This window comes from Microchirus variegatus (genome assembly GCF_963457635.1).
Source record: "Microchirus variegatus genome assembly, chromosome: 16".
NCBI lineage: Eukaryota > Metazoa > Chordata > Actinopteri > Pleuronectiformes > Soleidae > Microchirus > Microchirus variegatus.
In genome coordinates this window covers 1480075-1497472 of record NC_139817.1, presented here as the reverse complement: position 1 = coordinate 1497472, position 17398 = coordinate 1480075, and the positions used below count along the sequence as shown (strand labels likewise).

Below are 17398 nucleotides of genomic sequence, written 5' to 3'. Positions count from 1 at the left end.
TGTTAGCCTTTTTTTTCTGTAAATAATTTTTAAAAATGAACGGCTCCTGTTAGCCTGTACGCTAGCTAGCTTGTGGCGCCATTGAAATATTAATGCGATATTTTATGTGTGTGTGTGTGTGCACGCACGCTGAGGGGGGAGTGCTAATGCTAACAATTCTAGACTCCTCAAATGAACTAATATACGGTAGTAGTCGCTTCGGGCTAACTGGTTAGCGTCGCGGTGAGCTGACCTCTGACCTGCTGCTCAGGGTGGACATGTTGCCTTTAAGACAGCAGACTCACACTGGTCCAGTACTTTTGCTCTGTGTGTGTGTGTGTTTGTGTGTGTGTGTGTACTACAGTGAACCAGGCCAGTTTCTATGACGACCATTGGGGGGTTGGGGGTTGTATTTCCGTAGCAGGACGGCGCCAGCAAGTGACATTTCTGTTATTATTGATTTTTATTAACAACACATTTAAGAGGAAAACACTGAGTTCTTTTTAACTTAAGGGAAAGAAAAAAAAAAAAAAACGCATTAAACTCTGAAAATCTTACGTTAAAAAAAACCCAAAGAGCATGCTCAGATCAGCGGGCGAAGTGTTCCGTGTTCCGTACGCTAATTTTTATGCACATTTTCAATTTGTGCAATAGAATCCTGTGTGAAAACACCAACAAATATACAGTATATGATATTTTTACACTCGGCAGACGTGGAAAAACTTGCGCTTTACTCACGGAGAAATGTTTTTTCACGACAAACACACTCCTCTAGTATTTACGCGACAGTATGCGCTAACTTTTGCGTAATTTGGTGAAACGCGACGACGCCAGTGTTATCGTCGAAGACGCGCCGGTGGTTTTCCAGCGTAAATAATCTCAAAAATATATCAGTATCGTTGGCTAAGGTGAGACGAGACGGGGGGGGGGGGGGAGGGCGGGTGTAGAAGGTAAAGCCACGCCCCCTTACCCACGGGGGGGGCGTGGCGTCGGTGTTTGTTTGAAAAATGTGAGCGCGTGTTTTCGGGCCAGTGACCTCTGTGAGTACTGCTGCCCAGTGTCGTACGAGCAGAAGTGCCGCGGTAGCGCCGCGCGGTCGTGTGTAGCATGTCGTTGTTGTTTCTGTCAGTACTCCGTCTGACCTCCAGGTGGTGCTGTGACGGTTTGCATGCCCCCGCAGAAGCTAACGAGAGAAAAGTATCGTGACAAACGGACGGACGTTCATTCCAGTGTTGGCCGATTGTTTTTTTTTTTTTTTTTAAAGTCGTGCAGTAAAAGTAAATTTCGCAGAAAAAGTTTTTTTTTTTTTTTTTTTTTTTTAAATAATCGCCGAACGATTCTCGGTTCTCCCAGTGCGCTTTTTCGCATTCCAAGTATTAACATATTATTTTCCATAATAGCCTCATTGTTGCCCCCTTGTGGCTGGACGGCAGATGACACCCAATTATTAATAAGTCGCGTTTTTTTTTTTTACAACAGAAACCTTTCCCCCTGAACCCAAGATTAACGAGACGCGTTCCATTTGTAGTCGGAACTCGGAATTTCCAAGGTCGGATTCACGAATAACAAAAAAAATTGTTTTGCGTAGCTATGAAACTTTAACAGTGGCTAACCCCGGATATGTTTGCGTCCATTTTTTTGCGTCAAATCCAACCTCCAACATAAATTGAACACACAAAAAAAAAAAAAATTTGGAAGAAAATCCGATTTGCGAGAAAAAGTTGCTGACTCTGCATTCCCGACGAATAAATAATACAATCGTATGTTCTTTCTATGCCACAAGGGGGCGGGAGTGAGTCTATAATGTGCTCTAAAAATATGCGTCATCGCAATTTTTTTTTTCAAGTTACGTTTTGGCAAAGCATTATGGGAACACTTTCATTTTAAAACCCGCACTCTTTAGCATTTATAAGCAGTATATTAACTATATAAAAAACACTGTGAAGATGATTTTAAAAAAGTATAAGAATAACTTGTAACACGGCATTAGCAGAGCGCTAATCAGATTCAATAATAATATACAAATGTTCTTGTTTTTCATGCTAACCCGACGTGCTTTTAATTTGAAAACCTTCCTCGTCTGTAGGAATGCTAATTAGCCCGAGACGAACTTTTACGAATACGTATCGGAAAGTGTTTGATTACAGCTGTGCTACATGTGTCGTTATCAGTTATTCATTACGTGGTTAATATATGATCATTAAATATGTAAATAATCTTCATAAATGCTACTTTGATGCTGGTTAAAAAAAATGTTCCCGGGTTTTTTTCCCCCCGACACATTCCCGAACTGGATTATTCCAGGGATGAGAATTCCCGCCTTTTTGTTATTATTTTTTTTTTAAAGTCTCGACCAATCAGACGTAAAGACGGCTGCGGCTGATGCTCTGAGGCGGCGGCTGCAGCCTCCTGGAATGATCGATTGATTGATTGATTGATTGATTGATTGATTGATCGATGGATGATAACGATGACATCACTGACATGAATCTGCTTGTGTTTCTGTGTATCGGCATGACGACCAGTGAAATGTAAACGTTGAGCCGGTGACGTTTTTCAGGTTCAGATCTCAGACGCGCTGTTTGTTGAACTGGCATGGAAATTTAAATAAAACATTTTAAAAAATAATGACAATATTAATAATTCTAATTCTGAAATGGTCTGAACCGGTTTTGACCACCGGTGAAAACCACAGCAGCAGCAGCAGTGTGGGGGGGGGGAGGGGACGGGGGAGGGGTCAGTGGGGGGGGGGGGGAGAAGCCAAATGTAAAGTAAAAACTAAAAAGCCTTAAATGAATAAAAGTGGTGCAATTTTGTAACAGCAAACTGTGACGTGGTTTTATTCTCATTGTACACAAGATGTATCAGAGTCCTGTCATACTACTAGCTTAGATAGATAGCTAACTAGCATGGATGGATAGATGCTAGTTAGCTAACTAATTTAGATAGCATACTAATTTTCAACTAACTAAGATAGATGTTAGTTAGCTTACTAGCTTAGATAGATAGCTATATCGTGTGGATAGATGCCAGTTAGCTCACTAGCATAGATAGATAGATGCTAGTTAGTTTACTGATTTGTGTATATGCTGATGTATGATGCTTAGATAGATCGCTATAAAGCATGGATAGATGCTAGTTAGTTCATTGACTTTTATATACGCAAAGTAGCTTAGATAGATAGATGCTAGTAAGCTAATTGACTTAACTAGGTAGCTTACTAGCTTTCAATAGATAGATGTTGGTTAGGTAACTAGCTTAGATAGATGCTAGTTGGTTTACTAGCTTGGATAGATGATAGTTAGCTACTAGCATAGATAGATGCTAGTTAGTTTACTGATTTATGTATATGCTAATTAGCTTAGATAGATAGATGCTAGTTAGCTAACTCATTTAGATAGCATACTAATTTTCAATAGATAGATGCTAGTTAGGTAACTAAGATAGATGTTAGTTAGCCTACTAGCTAAGATAGATAGCTATAAAGTGTATATAGATGCTAGTTAGTTTATTGACTTTTATATACGCAAAGTAGCTTAGACAGACAGATGCTAGTTAGTTAGCTAACTAACGTAATAGGTAGCTTACTAGCTTTCAATAGATAGATGCTGGTTCGGTAACCAGCTTAGATAGATGCTAGTTATTTTACTAGCTTGGATAGATAGCCAACTAGCTTAGATAGATAGATAGATGCTAGTTCGCTAACTACCTGACTGAGATAGATAGATAGATAGATAGATAGATAGATAGATAGATAGATAGATAGATAGATAGATAGATAGATAGATAGATAGATAGATAGATAGATAGATAGATAGATGACGACCTTAAATGGATCGATGCTAGACAGGTAACTAGCTATAGCGAAATATAAATCTATATAAATATAGATATAATGTATGTTATGTTATATAATGTTTTCCTACAACAGTGTGCATGAAAATATTACAATGTATTTTCTCAATAAAAATCATAAATATGTATTTTCACTTAAAATCATCATCATATTATCAGTTGAAAATGAAACACACACACATACACTGATGCTGTGATGACGTCACGCGTCGCTGCTGTAAGAACGCGCCTGTGCGTGATGACGTATCGTCGCCATGGTAACGTCAGTGACTGGAGCAGCGGCAGGAGCCGCGCGTCGCCGCCGGTTCTCGCTCGTTAAAACCTCCGAAGTCACGGAAACACCGTAAAAAAAACCGAGCGTAAAATGTCACGTGGACGTTACGTCGAGTTCGTGTGATGATGATGATGACGCAACAGAGACGACGCCATGACAGTCCGCTTCAAGGTAACAACAACACACACACACACTACATACACAGGTGTGTTAGCATCAGGCTAGCTAGCCTAACAAACCGACGCTAACCGACGCTCTGACGTCATTATCGCGTCCTTTCTGATTTAAAATAGATCCAGGTTTAGTGAAGACTCTTTGGTTCCGGTTTACCGGACAGAAGTGGACTAGACTGCCGAGTCAGGAGGGAATACTGCGTTAATCTGATCAGATAATCCGGCTAATCTGGGTTAGAAGCAGCACACAGACAGTTAGCCTGACGTCACAATGAGAGTTCAAATCAAAACAAACTAATAAACAACATTACATTAAATATACAGAGTGTTCATTTCCTTTTTACTATTTTAATGTTTGTTTGTTATTATTGTTAGCACTTAGCTTTGCGCTATCGTAACTGTTTAAGACCAAACAAATCATGTTATTTACTGTTATTTAATTAGATTTGGATTTTATTGGTCTTTTTTGCTCATTATTACAGATATAAACATTCGTTTTTCATACATATATTTATGTTTTTAAGTGTTTTTACTGTGCTCTATATAATTTTTAATGTTTTTATGCTTTCTACTTTTTACCGTTTACCTTGTTTCTTATATACATACATATAGAAATACATTTGAGTTGAGAAAAGATGCAAAAAGACTAAACTAGCACAGATTAGCTAGTTTAGTAAGCTAGCAATTAACTAAGAATACAGAATATCATACAGTGCAGTAAAAAAAAAATCTAATCCCACTTTTTAAATATGTCATAATTTGAATCGACTGGTGAAATAATACCCTGATAACGTTTGTGCGTGTTATTTAAAAACATAAATATTGTCGTAACCTTAAGTTAAGCGACCCGAAAATAATCCGCCGCGACCCACGTGAGGGTCCCGCCCCAGTGTTTGGGCCCCAGCGTCGTCCTCGTCATCGGTGTCTGTTTTTTTGTCGGTGTTTCAGGGTCGGAGTGAATACCAGAGGTGCTTCGGCGTCCCCCGCTCCAGGAGCGCGTCGCCTCAGCGCTGCCCCCTGGTGGCCGGCCTTCGCTCCGACCAGAACTGTGAGTTTTTATGTGTATGTTAAAAAAATCAATAAATAACAACGTCACATTATGATGATGAGAGTGCCTGCTGTGCAATGCAAATTACTCCAGTTAGTACTCCGATTTAATTTTAGTACTCGCAAAAAAACTGCGAATAATTTCCACATACACATTAATGGGGAAAAATGATCACAACCTAGCCCAGTTTGGAGCGTCACAGTGTCGTCGTACTTTAACGTAGAGACGTGGTTCAAACTTTAAACGGGTCACGAGACTTAAGACTTCACTCACCTGAATCAAAGTTTCGATAACTGTTACGCTTTTTACACAATCGCAGTTTAAGTTTTGTACTTTTATTTTTAACGTTATAATGAGCGTGTATTGCGTGGCTAGAGTGGCACACTAATAATCACAAAAACCTCTAAACAAACTCTTCTCCTGACCACAAATTTCAACCCACACAGACCGTTTTTACATGAAAACGTAGCTATGGTCGTCGTCTAACGCCGTGTGTTGTTTTGATTTTCATATGACTTATAGTTTTTACTAAAATCACCTAAAAGCGCAGAGAGTTCTGCTCAAACCTCCCATTCACTCCCATGTTAAAACTCGGCTCAAAAATGAAGACGAGGCTGATTTTAAACTGTCATTTCTCGGTCAATTCACGCCCGTTTGTCACAAATTTGAACGTGGGAGTTCCCGAACGCCTCCTGACGCTCGCAAACCAAAAACTGCATCTGTATCATGAACCGTTCTTGAAATACGACAACTTTAAAGCGCGACGTTTGTCTGTTTTTCACCGTTTTTTTTGGACACTTTGTGTGTGGAAAGGGGGCGGGGTGAATCAGGGAGGGGGAGGAGCTTGTGCAACCGTGGCGACTAAAAATAATAATAACGTCAACTACTATACGGCATCGTTTCCTCAGGCGTGAGCAGAGAACCGGGTCTGCAGCGCCGCAGGAAGCTCCGCCTTCACGGCCTCGCTCGCTCCTGCTCGCCGCTGCCCGGGCCGTCGCAGCCACAGCGCCCCCTACCTGAGGCCAGCGCCACCGCACACAGACATGGGCCCTCGGCGCCGCGTGTCGACAAGAAGCGTAAGAAGGAGCTGCAGGAAAGAACAAAGTGTGTTTTTGTTGAAAATCCGATGTGAAGTGAAGAGTTTTCTTCTTCTTCTTCTTCTTCTTCAGCCTCAAACGGATGCTCCACTCCCCTCCAAACAGCACCTCCTCCTGCACCTCCTCCTGCTCCTGCTCCTCCTCCTGCTCCTCCTGCAGAACCAGAGACTCCAGCGGGACCGAGACCCGCCATGGAGCCAGAACCTCCTCGCAGATCCGCTGAAAAACCCGGTAAACGCAGACTTTTGAAATAACGCGGACGCCATTTTTGTTTCGTTCGGTTGAAGCGCGTGAGCGCCCCCTACTGCTGAGAACCATTCGCAGGCTGCCAGTTGGTCAGTGGACACAAAGGGAAAACACATTTTTGCCAAAAAAGAATCACCTAAGAATCTTACAACTGGAGGTTTTTGTCATTTTCTAAACCACTCACTCTCCCACACCAAAGTCCATAGAGAAAACCAGTGATTTTAACGTCACAGAGACACAGGAGTTCACAGGAGTTGTTGATCCACAAATGACTTATTCTTTAAATTCGGCTTTTAAAAATCTGCGTTAACAATCACCTCAGTGACACAAAATGACCACACGAGGCAGCAGTGGACCAGCAGCTCCTGTGTCCCCCGTGAGCTAAAATCACCGGTTTTCTCTATGGGGTTTGGTGTGGGAGAGTGAGTGCTGGTTTACTGTTGGAAACTGAAGTTTCAGGCAGTTTTCCAGCAGCAGGGGGCGCCACAGCACTGCTGTGAATGTGTGTCAGTGCCACACACAAGTACACTAACATGATTTTAACTGTGCCGTTTCCTCAGCCAAGCCCCGCCCCGCTCAGCCTGACGGCCAATCGCAGCCCGGCCGCCCTCTGACATCAGCAGCACCTGGCGAGCAGCGGCCGTCGGCCAATCAGGTGAGCCTCCGCCGCCGCCTCACACCTGTGTGTCAGAACAACACAACACGACACAACGTGATTGATTGACGCGAACTCCGCCCCCTCTTTTTTTGGGTGCCGCAGGACGATCGCGCTCTGCGGTGGAGGGCGGGGCTTAGGTCAGCAGGTCAGAGGTCAGAGTACCACAGACAGTACAGCTCAAAGAAGCCCGTGACCTCGGCGTCACCTTTACTGACTGCACAGAAGGTAAAGTCACAGCTGCAGTTCAGCTCTGTGTCCACCAGGTGGAGGCAGAGTGTTCGTTATGATGATGACTGATGATGATGATGATGTTGATGTGATGGCGCTGACGTGTGACCTTTGACCCTGCAGGTCATGTACTCCAGCAGCAGGTCCGTCCCTCCCTTTAAGAGAAGCACCGTTGCCATGGAGACAGAGTATGGCCGCAGCTTCCAGGGCGAGGCCCCGCCCCCTGAGCCACGCCTCCGGAAACATCTGGAATATCAGCGAATCCCGTTGTTCCACACGTACACGGTACTGAGTGTGTATGTGTGTGTGTGACTTTGTGTGTGTGTGTGTGTGTGTGTGTGTGTGTGTGTGTGTGTGTGTCTTTGTACGTGTGTGTGTGTGTGTGTGTCTTTGTGTGTGTGTGTGTGTGACTTTGTGTGTGTGTGACTTTATGTCTGTGTGTGTGTGTCTTTGTACGTGTCTTTGTACGTGTGTGTGTCTTTGTACGCGCGTGTGTGTGTGTGTGTGTCTTTGTACATGTCTGTGTGTGGGCGCGTGTCTTTTTACGTGTGTGTGTGACTTTGTATGTGTGTGTGTGTGTGTCTTTGTACGTGTGTGTGTCTTTGTGTGTGCGTGTGTGTGTGTCTTTGTACGTGTGTGTCTTTGTGTGTGTGTGTGTCTGTGTACGTGTGTGTGTGTCTTTGTGTGTGTCTCTATGTATGTGTGCTTGTGTGTGTGTATCTGTATCTTTGTGTGTGTGTCTGTGTGTGTTTTTGTATGTGTGTCATTCTAAGTGTATTTGTGTGTGTGTCTCTGTTTGTTTGTGTGTGTGTGTCTTTGTGTGTGAGTCTTTGTTAATGGTTTTTGTGTGTGTGTGTGGTATGTGCATGTCTCTGTCTGTGTGTGTGTGTCTTTGTACATGTGTGTGTGTCTATATTTGATTTAAAGAATGTTTTAAATATTTCAGATCAATAAAAAGAGGGAGGAGTCTCAGAAGAAGCTCCGCCCAGCAAATTATGTCACGTCCTCGCCTCCTCAGGTGCAGAGACGACACAGGTGTGTGTTTCTCTACGTGTGTGTTAGTGTGTGTTACAGTGTGTTACAACAACCGTGTTCATGACATTGTGTGTGTGTGTGTGTGTGTGTGTGTGTGTGTGTGTGTCGGTGTGTGTGTCTGACAGGAAGTTGACAGAGTATCAGTCCAGCTTTCACTCTCCTGCTGACAGAACACCAGAGAAGGGCGGAGCCACGGACGGCCACACCCCTCAGGTTAGTGTGTGTGTGTGTGTGTTCTTGTACTTGCGCCATACTGAGGACCAGTGAGGGTTTTTAACCAACAAAGTGAGGTCATTTTTATGGAGTGGGGACATTTTGGCCGGTCCTCACTTTGTTTTCATTGAAATCACTTCCTTAGGTCGTAAACATGCTATACTCAATTTGTCAAAAAAAAAAAAAAAACATATTTTGGACAACATAGGACGTTTTTGTCAAATTTTTGGCCAAACATTTTGGGTCAAATTTTTTTTTCAAATGTTGGGTAATTTTTTTTTTTTTTCAAATTTTGGGTCAAAGTTTTTTTTATCAAATGTTGGGTCAATTTTTTTTTTCAAATTTTGGGTCAAATATTTTTTTCAAATGTTGGGTCAATTTTTTTTTCAAATTTTGGGTAAATTTTTTTTTTCAAATTTTGGGTCAAATATTTTTTTTCAAATGTTGGGTCAATTTTTTTTTCAAATTTTGGGTCAAATTTTTTTTTTTTCAAATTTTGGGTCAAAGTTTTTTTTATCAAATGTTGGGTCAATTCTTTTTTTTTCAAATTTTGGGTCAAATTTTCTTTTTTCAAATGTTGGGTCAATTTTTTTTTCAAATTTTGGGTCAACTTTTTTTTTCAAATGTTGGGTCAACTTTTTTTTTCAAATGTTGGGTAAAAAATTTTTTTTCACATTTTGGGACAATTTTTTTTTTCACATTTTGGGACAATTTTTTTTTTCACATTTTGGGACAAAAATGTTTTTCAAATTTTGGATTTAACCATTTTGTTGAATTTTTGACCAAAAATTTAAATTAAAAAAAAATTTCCAGCCCTTTCTGCTCTGGGGCTCCACCTGCAGACATTTTATGGTACTGCAACCAGTAGTTCTTTGTAGATGTCATTCATGAAGTAGATATTTGTAATTATGTTGATTTATAAAGTGGAAATACTGGTCCTCAGTATGCAGTAAGTACAAGAATGTGTGTGTGTGTGTGTGTGTGTGTGTGTGAAACTGACTAATGTAGCGTTGTTTCCCTGAAATAAACTCTGTGGTTTTACTGCTGACACTCAGTACTCAGGTTTTCCATCGTGAGCAAAACACAACTCTCACACACACGCACACACACACACACACACACACACTGATTAAAGCCGAATTTAAATCATCATTTTCTTTTACGATTGTTTCTGTATTTGAGCAAAAGTTTGTAGATCCTCAGCTCTTCAAGCTCATCACTCACTCACTCACTCTCCCACACCAAACCCCATAGAGTAAACCAGTGATTTTAACATCACAGAGACACAGGAGTTCACAGGAGTTGTTGATCCACTGCTGCCTCCATCACTAAGTTCACATGTCATATTCGGTCAATTCGGCTTTTAAAATCTAGCGTTTGGATGTACTTAAGTGACACAGAGTGACCACACGAGGCAGCAGTAGACCAGCAGCTCCTGTGTCCCTGTGAGCTAAAATCACTGGCTTTCTCTATGGGCTTTGGTGTGGGAGAGTAAAACAGTTTTCAAAGCAAAAAAAATAAAAACAAACACCTTTTCCAAGTGTGAAAGGCTGTCTATTGATGATATACAATGACATGTAGTTCAATTTGTAAAACCACTCACTCTCCCACACCAAAGCCCATAGAGAAAACCAGTGATTTTAACGCCACAGGGACACAGGAGCTGCTGGTCCACTGCTGCCTCGTGTGGTCACTTTGTGTCACTACAGTACATCCAAATGCAAGATTTTAAAAGCCGAAATTGACCGAATATGACATGTGAACTCAGTGATGGAGGCAGCAGTGGATCAACAACTCCTGTGTCTCTGTGATGTTAAAATCACTGGTTTTCTCTATGGGCTTTGGTGTGGGAGAGTGAGCGGTTTTAGAAACTCGGGTTTCCTGTTGGAAAAGTCCGTCTTAACAGTGAAATAAAGACGTAAAGTCTTCAGTGAAGTGGTTTAAACCACGTGATGTTCAGAATAAAAACCTGAACAAAGGTTTTCTTTGATCAAACCAGTTCAGTGTCACTTCTTGTAAACCCAGCAGTGACCCCGACCTCGACCCCACTCCAGATCCTGGATTAACCCCCCGACTCCGGTTTCTTTCTCCCCATCAGCCTCAGCCTGACTCTGCAGCCGACCTCAGGTCTGCAGTGAGTCTGCAGCGATCTGCGTGTTTCCTGTGAAGCTGCAGCGTCGCTCGGTGCAGACGCGACTCTCAGACCACAGCCGCGGAAAAAAAACGCTTCACCGGACGATTCGAGCGCTGATTTTTAAACTCTGGACAAAAGTCTCGTCTCTGCACCGTTGTACGTTTGCCGTTGATACGTCAGGAAAAAGTGCCGATTCTGCAGCTTTTTAAACAACGCTGAGTCACGGAGATGGTTTCACTTCCTGTCTCACCTCTGTTCCACTTTCTCTGTTCCTGGACTCGACTTTAAACGTCGTCTCCGTGACGACCGTCGTCGCGGAGACGCATCAGTGGAGCGCGAGCGTCATGTCAACGGAAAAGACACACATTTAGTCCCTCAGCGAAACACTCATTTAAGACTTTATTTCACTTTTCCAACAAAGGAAACTCAAGTTTGTAAAAACCACTCACTCTCCCACACCAAAGTCCATAGAGAAAACCAGTGATTTTAACGTCACAGAGACACAGGAGTTCACAGGAGTTGTTGATCCACAAATGACTTATTCTTTAAATTCGGCTTTTAAAAATCTGCGTTAACAATCACCTCAGTGACACAAAATGACCACACGAGGCAGCAGTGGACCAGCAGCTCCTGTGTCCCCCGTGAGCTAAAATCACCGGTTTTCTCTATGGGGTTTGGTGTGGGAGAGTGAGTGCTGGTTGACTGCCTGAAACTTCAGTTTCAGGCAGTTTTCCAGCAGCAGGGGGCGCCACAGCACTGCTGTGAATATGTGTCGGTGCCTCTCACAAGTACACTAACATGATTTTAACTGTGCCGTTTCCTCAGCTAAGCCCTGCTGCCTCCATCACTAACTTACAATGACTGATTTTGTCAAATTCGGCTTTTAAAAACCTACATTTTGATTAACTTTATTGACACAAAGTGACCACACGAGGCAGCAGTAGACCAGCATCTCCTGTGTCACCATGAGCTAAAAATCAGTGTTTTTCTCTATGGGCTTTGGTGCGAGAGACCGAAGCTCATAAAGATCTGAATAATTATTAATTCTCAGTATTATTTGCGATGTTTCTCCCGTCTCCAGGTGGTGGCGCTGCGTCAGCAGGCCTCGTCGCATCGCTGCCGCGCCTGGGGCGCCAACTTCTCCAGAGGTCACCTGGGTCAACTGAGGTCGGCGCAAACCGCTCTGTGGGAGGAGCCGGCGGACGCAACCGACTCTGACCCGCCCTCGCCTCGTCTGACCTTTGACCTCTGCCAGACAGAGCCCGACAGCCACAGTTCACCCTGTGTGGAGGCGCTGGACCTGATCAGGTGTGAGAGAACTGTCTCTTATATGTCAGAAAACTTTCTTTTTGTCTCTAAATTGACATTAAAGTCATTTTTTTGTGTCTAAATTGACAGAAATCACATTTTTGTCTCTAAATTGACAGAAAACTCACTATTTTGTCTCTGAATTATCAGAAAACTCACTTTTTTGTCTCTAAATTGACAGAAAACTCACTCTTTTATTTCTAAATTGACAGAAAAACGTATTTTTTGTCTCTAAATTGACAGAAAACTCACTTTTTTGTCTCTAAATTGACAGAAAACTCACTCTTTTGTTTCTAAATTGACAGAAAACTCACTTTTTTGTTTCTAAATTGACAGAAAACTCAGTTTTTGTCTTTAAATTGACAGAAAACTCACCTTTTTGTCTCTAAATGATCAGAAAACTCAGTTTTTGTCTTTAAATTGACAGAAAACTCACCTTTTTGTTTCTAAATTGACAGAAAACTCACTTTTTTGTCTCTAAATTGACAGAGAACTAATTTTTTTTGTCTCTAAATGATCAGAAAACTCACTTTTTGTCTTTAAATTGACAGAAAACTCACCTTTTTGTTTCTAAATTGACAGAAAACTCACTTTTTTGTCTCTAAATTGACAGAAAACTCACTTTTTTGTCTCTAAATTGACAGAAAACTCACCTTTTTGTTTCTAAATTGACAGAAAACTCACTTTTTTGTTTCTAAATTGACAGAAAGCTCAGTTTTTGTCTTTAAATTGACAGAAAACTCACCTTTTTGTTTCTAAATTGACAGAAAACTCACTTTTTTGTCTCTAAATTGACAGAAAACTCACCTTTTTGTTTCTAAATTGACAGAAAACTCACTTTTTGTCTCTAAATTGACATAAAACTCACCTTTTTGTCTCTAAATTGACAGAAAACTTACTTTTTTGTCTCTAAATTGACAGAAAACTCACTTTTTTGTCTCTAAATTGACAGAAAACTCACTTTTTGTCTCTAAATTGACAGAGAACTAATTTTTTTGTCTCTAAATTGACAGAAAACTCACTTTTTTGTGTCTTAATTGACAGAAAACTGAGTTTTTTGTCTCTAAATGATCAGAAAACTCACTTTTTGTCTTTGAATTGACAGAAAACTAATTTTTTTGTCTCTTATTTGACAGAAAACTTACTTTTTTCTCTTAATCAACAGAAAACTCAGTTTCATTGTCTCTAAATTGACAGAAAACTGTGTTTTTATTGTGCTGTTGTCACTGATTTGCTGATCGCTGCTTCTTTAAAATTGTGTGTGTGTGTGTGTGTGTGTGTGTGTTGTTGTCAACAGTGGCTCCAGTAACAGGTCGTCTGTTGTGGGTTCAGCAGAAATAAACAACAACACAAACAAAACCATGCAAACAAACACACAAACACCTGTGAGTCCTGTGAGACACACAGCGTGGGAGGAAGATGATGATGATGATGATGAAGATGATGAAGATACAGACGAGTGAGTTCTTACAACATTAAAACTAACTATTGTTTTATCTTCATTTTCTTTGTTTTGTTGCCTAAAATTGTGCAGTTTATTTGCAACTTAACACGCTGTGTGTGTGTGTGTGTGTGTGTGTGTGTGTGTGTGTGTGTGTGTGTGTGTGTGTGTGTGTGTGTGTGTGTGTGTGTGTGTGTGTGTGTGTGTGTGTGTGTGTGTGTGTGTGTGTGTGTGTGTGTGTGTGTGTGTGTGTGTGTGTGTGTGTGTGTGTGTGTGTGTGTGTGTGTGTGTGTGTGTGTGTGTGTGTGTGTGTGTGTGTGTGCAGGGAGGAGGGAAGATTACCGACACCAACGCTGAAGATGAGACCAGTTCAGAGAACTCACCATGACCTCACCACACCAACCACAGGTGAACACACACACACACACACACACACACACACACACACACACACACACACACACACACACACAGAGGTCACATTGTCGTCCAAACTTTAATCAGAGCCTCAGAAAACAGCAATTTTGATGAATATCATCAGGTTCAGTGAGTGAATGAATGAATGAATGAATGAATGAACACATGAATGACATGAGTTTATGTTCACAATAATGACGTCTGTCCTCTGTTTGTCCAGCAGGAGGCGCCATACTGGTGGGAAAACTGCACAACAGTGAGGAAGACAGACATCAGGTATGACATCATCATCACGTCACTGTATGACATCACATCACCCTATGACATCATCATGCCACCGTATGACATCATCACGCCACCGTATAACATCATCACGCCACTGTATGACATCATCAAGTCACTGTATGACATCATCATGTCACCGTATGACATCATCACGCCACTGTATGACATCATCACGCCACTGTATGATATCAAGTCACTGTATGACATCATCATGCCACTGTATGACATCATCACATCACTGTATGACATCATCACATCACTGTATGACATCATCACGCCACTGTATGACATCATCAAGTCACCGTATGACATCATCACATCACTGTATGACATCATCAAGTCACCGTATGACATCATCACATCACTGTATGACATCATCACGTCAATATATGACATCATCACACCACTGTATGACATCATCATGCCACTGTATGACATCATCATGCCACTGTATGACATCATCATGTCACCATATTACATCATCACGTCACTGTATGACATCATCACGTCAATGTATGACATCATCACGCCACTGTATGACATCATCATACCACTGTATGACATCATTACATCACCCTATGACATCATCACGTCACTGTATGACATCATCACGTCAATGTATGACATCATCACGCCACTGTATGACATCATCATGCCACTGTATGACATCATCATCTCACCATATGACATCATCACGTCACCGTATGACATCATCACATCACCCTATGACATCATCATGCCACTGTATGACATCATTACATCACCCTATGACATCATCACGTCACCCTATGACATCATCATGCCACTGTATGACATCATCACATCACCCTATGACATCATCACATCACTATGTCTGCGTCTCCAGAGGTGTGGATCAGCCGTTTCCGCGGAGGCGTGGCCTGAGAATGACCACTCCCTCCGTCCGTCGCCCGGCCCCTCCCCTGACCACAAACCCTCCTCCAAACCAATCAGGGTGAAGCAAACGCCTCCTTCACCCCAGGTGGCTCCGCCCCCTCTGGTCACACCTGCAGTGCACGGCATCAGAGGTCAACTGAGGAGCGCTGACTTTCAACACAACGGTGAGTGAATGAGTGAGTGAATGAATGATTGAGTGAATGAGTGAGTGAATAAATGAACACATGAAAGAGTGAATGAATGAGTGAGTGAGTGAATGAGTGAATGATTGAGTGAATGAATTAATGAAAGAGTGAGTGAATAAGTAAGTGAATGAGTGAGTGAGTGAATGAATGATTGAGTGAATGAGTGAGTGAGTGAATGAATAAATGAACACATGAAAGAGTGAATGAATGAGTGAGTGATTGAGTGAATGAATGAACACATGAAAGAGTGAATGAGTGAGTGAATAAATGAACACATGAAAGAGTGAATGAATGAGTGAGTGAGTGAATGAGTGAGTGAGTGAATGAATGAATGAAAGAGTGAGTGAATAAGTAAGTGAATGAGTGAGTGAGTGAATGAATGAGTGAGTAAATGAATGAGTGAGTGAATGAATGAGTGAGTGAGTGATTGAATGAATGAGTGAATGAACACATGAAAGAGTGAGTGAGTGAATGAACACATAAATGAGTGAGTGAATGAATGAGCGAGTGAGTGAATGAAAGAATGAGTGAGTGAGTGAAGGAGTGAATGAGTAAGTGAATGAGTGAATGAACACATGAATGACGTGTCCTGTCCTCTCAGGTGACCTTGGTCTCAGGGTCAGATCACGTCCATGTTCAGCTTTTCTTTCTGATGAAGGTAAAAAAACAAAACAATATTTTTGTATAAATGAAACTTTATTATTTTATATTTGTTGACATTAACGCTCTCTCTCTCTCTCTCTCTCTCTCTCTCTCTCTCTCTCTCTCTCTCTCTCTCTCTCTCTCTCTCCCCGTCGCCCAGACGACCGTCTCTCGGTGATGTCATGTCGTTCCGCGGCCTCGTTCTCGGCGGCGTCCGGCGTCCTGGAGCGCGCTCAGAAGAGACGGGAGAACTTCTGGGGGAAGAGATGACTCCGCCCCCTCTTTGTCGCCATGGAAACAGTGTGTCGTCTGTAGAGAGTTTAGAGATTAAATGAGTTTTATTCGTTTAAATAGAGATAATTTCACTGTATATTTTTATAGATTAATTTAAAATATAGTTTTGTATTAGATATGTTTTTGTTTGTTTGTTTGTTTACAAACTGATTAAAAAAAATCACCAAAAAACAAAACTTTTTCTCGCCATTTTTTCCCCCAAAAAACAAAAAAAATGAGAAAATTCAACTTAATTTCCCCAGTTAACGAGAAAATTGGCAGTGCGAGTGTCCGACTAGCGCTGGAGGACGCTAACTTCGGAACAAGACATGCTAATAACGTTAGCGCGACACTTAAAATATTCCCGAAAATAACAACAAACAAACGTGCACGGATGGAACTGTTCACGCAAAAAAAAACAACGGCTGAGAACAGAAGAAAACGTAAATATCGCTCGTTGGTTTATCGGAAACGGGCCCAAGATGGAACCATGAGGAACTCCAGAATCACGTGGCGTAAGTTTTCAGAGTTTTTTTTTAATAACCACAAAACATCGCAGTCTCACATCGCTACATTTGAAGTGTTTTAGCATCGCTAGCTTTAGCGATGTCGCATAGAATCCAAATCATGTCATTTTTAACGAATCGAAACCAAAGACGCAGCTTGTGAATTACGTCGTGAGTGACGCTATATAAGATTTTTTTCATCAAAGTTCGTACACACGACTGTTTTCTTTTCTTTTTGGCCGAATAATTTATTTTTTATCGTAATCACAGTAAAAATCAAATGCGTTCAAAGCGGATTAGCTCGCTAAATGCGACAAATTTCCAAAGTTAAGTACTAAATGTATTAAAGCGAACAATAATTGTGACAAACTTTTTTTTTATGACGCAAATCTTTCAATTTCATTCAATATCCGCGACTAGCGCGACCGAAACTATGCTAATGCTAATGCTACGCCCACTATCGTACGTAATCTCAAGAGTCGCGTT

General features: G+C 41.6%; 1 protein-coding gene across 1 annotated transcript; it reads left to right on the top strand.

Moving 5' to 3' along the window:
• Positions 1-4217: 4217 nt before the first annotated feature.
• Positions 4218-16403, top strand: mdm1 (Mdm1 nuclear protein; the record flags this gene model as incomplete). Its single annotated transcript, XM_083902831.1, has 16 exons — positions 4218-4279; positions 5230-5329; positions 6238-6405; positions 6499-6657; positions 7233-7327; positions 7433-7555; positions 7682-7843; positions 8505-8593; positions 8719-8806; positions 12022-12250; positions 13581-13707; positions 14015-14097; positions 14330-14382; positions 15257-15470; positions 16093-16149; positions 16294-16403. The coding sequence occupies exons 1-16, from the start codon at positions 4262-4264 to the stop codon at positions 16401-16403; spliced, it is 1875 nt and encodes a 624-aa protein (XP_083758957.1). The 5' UTR covers positions 4218-4261.
• Positions 16404-17398: the final 995 nt, after the last annotated feature.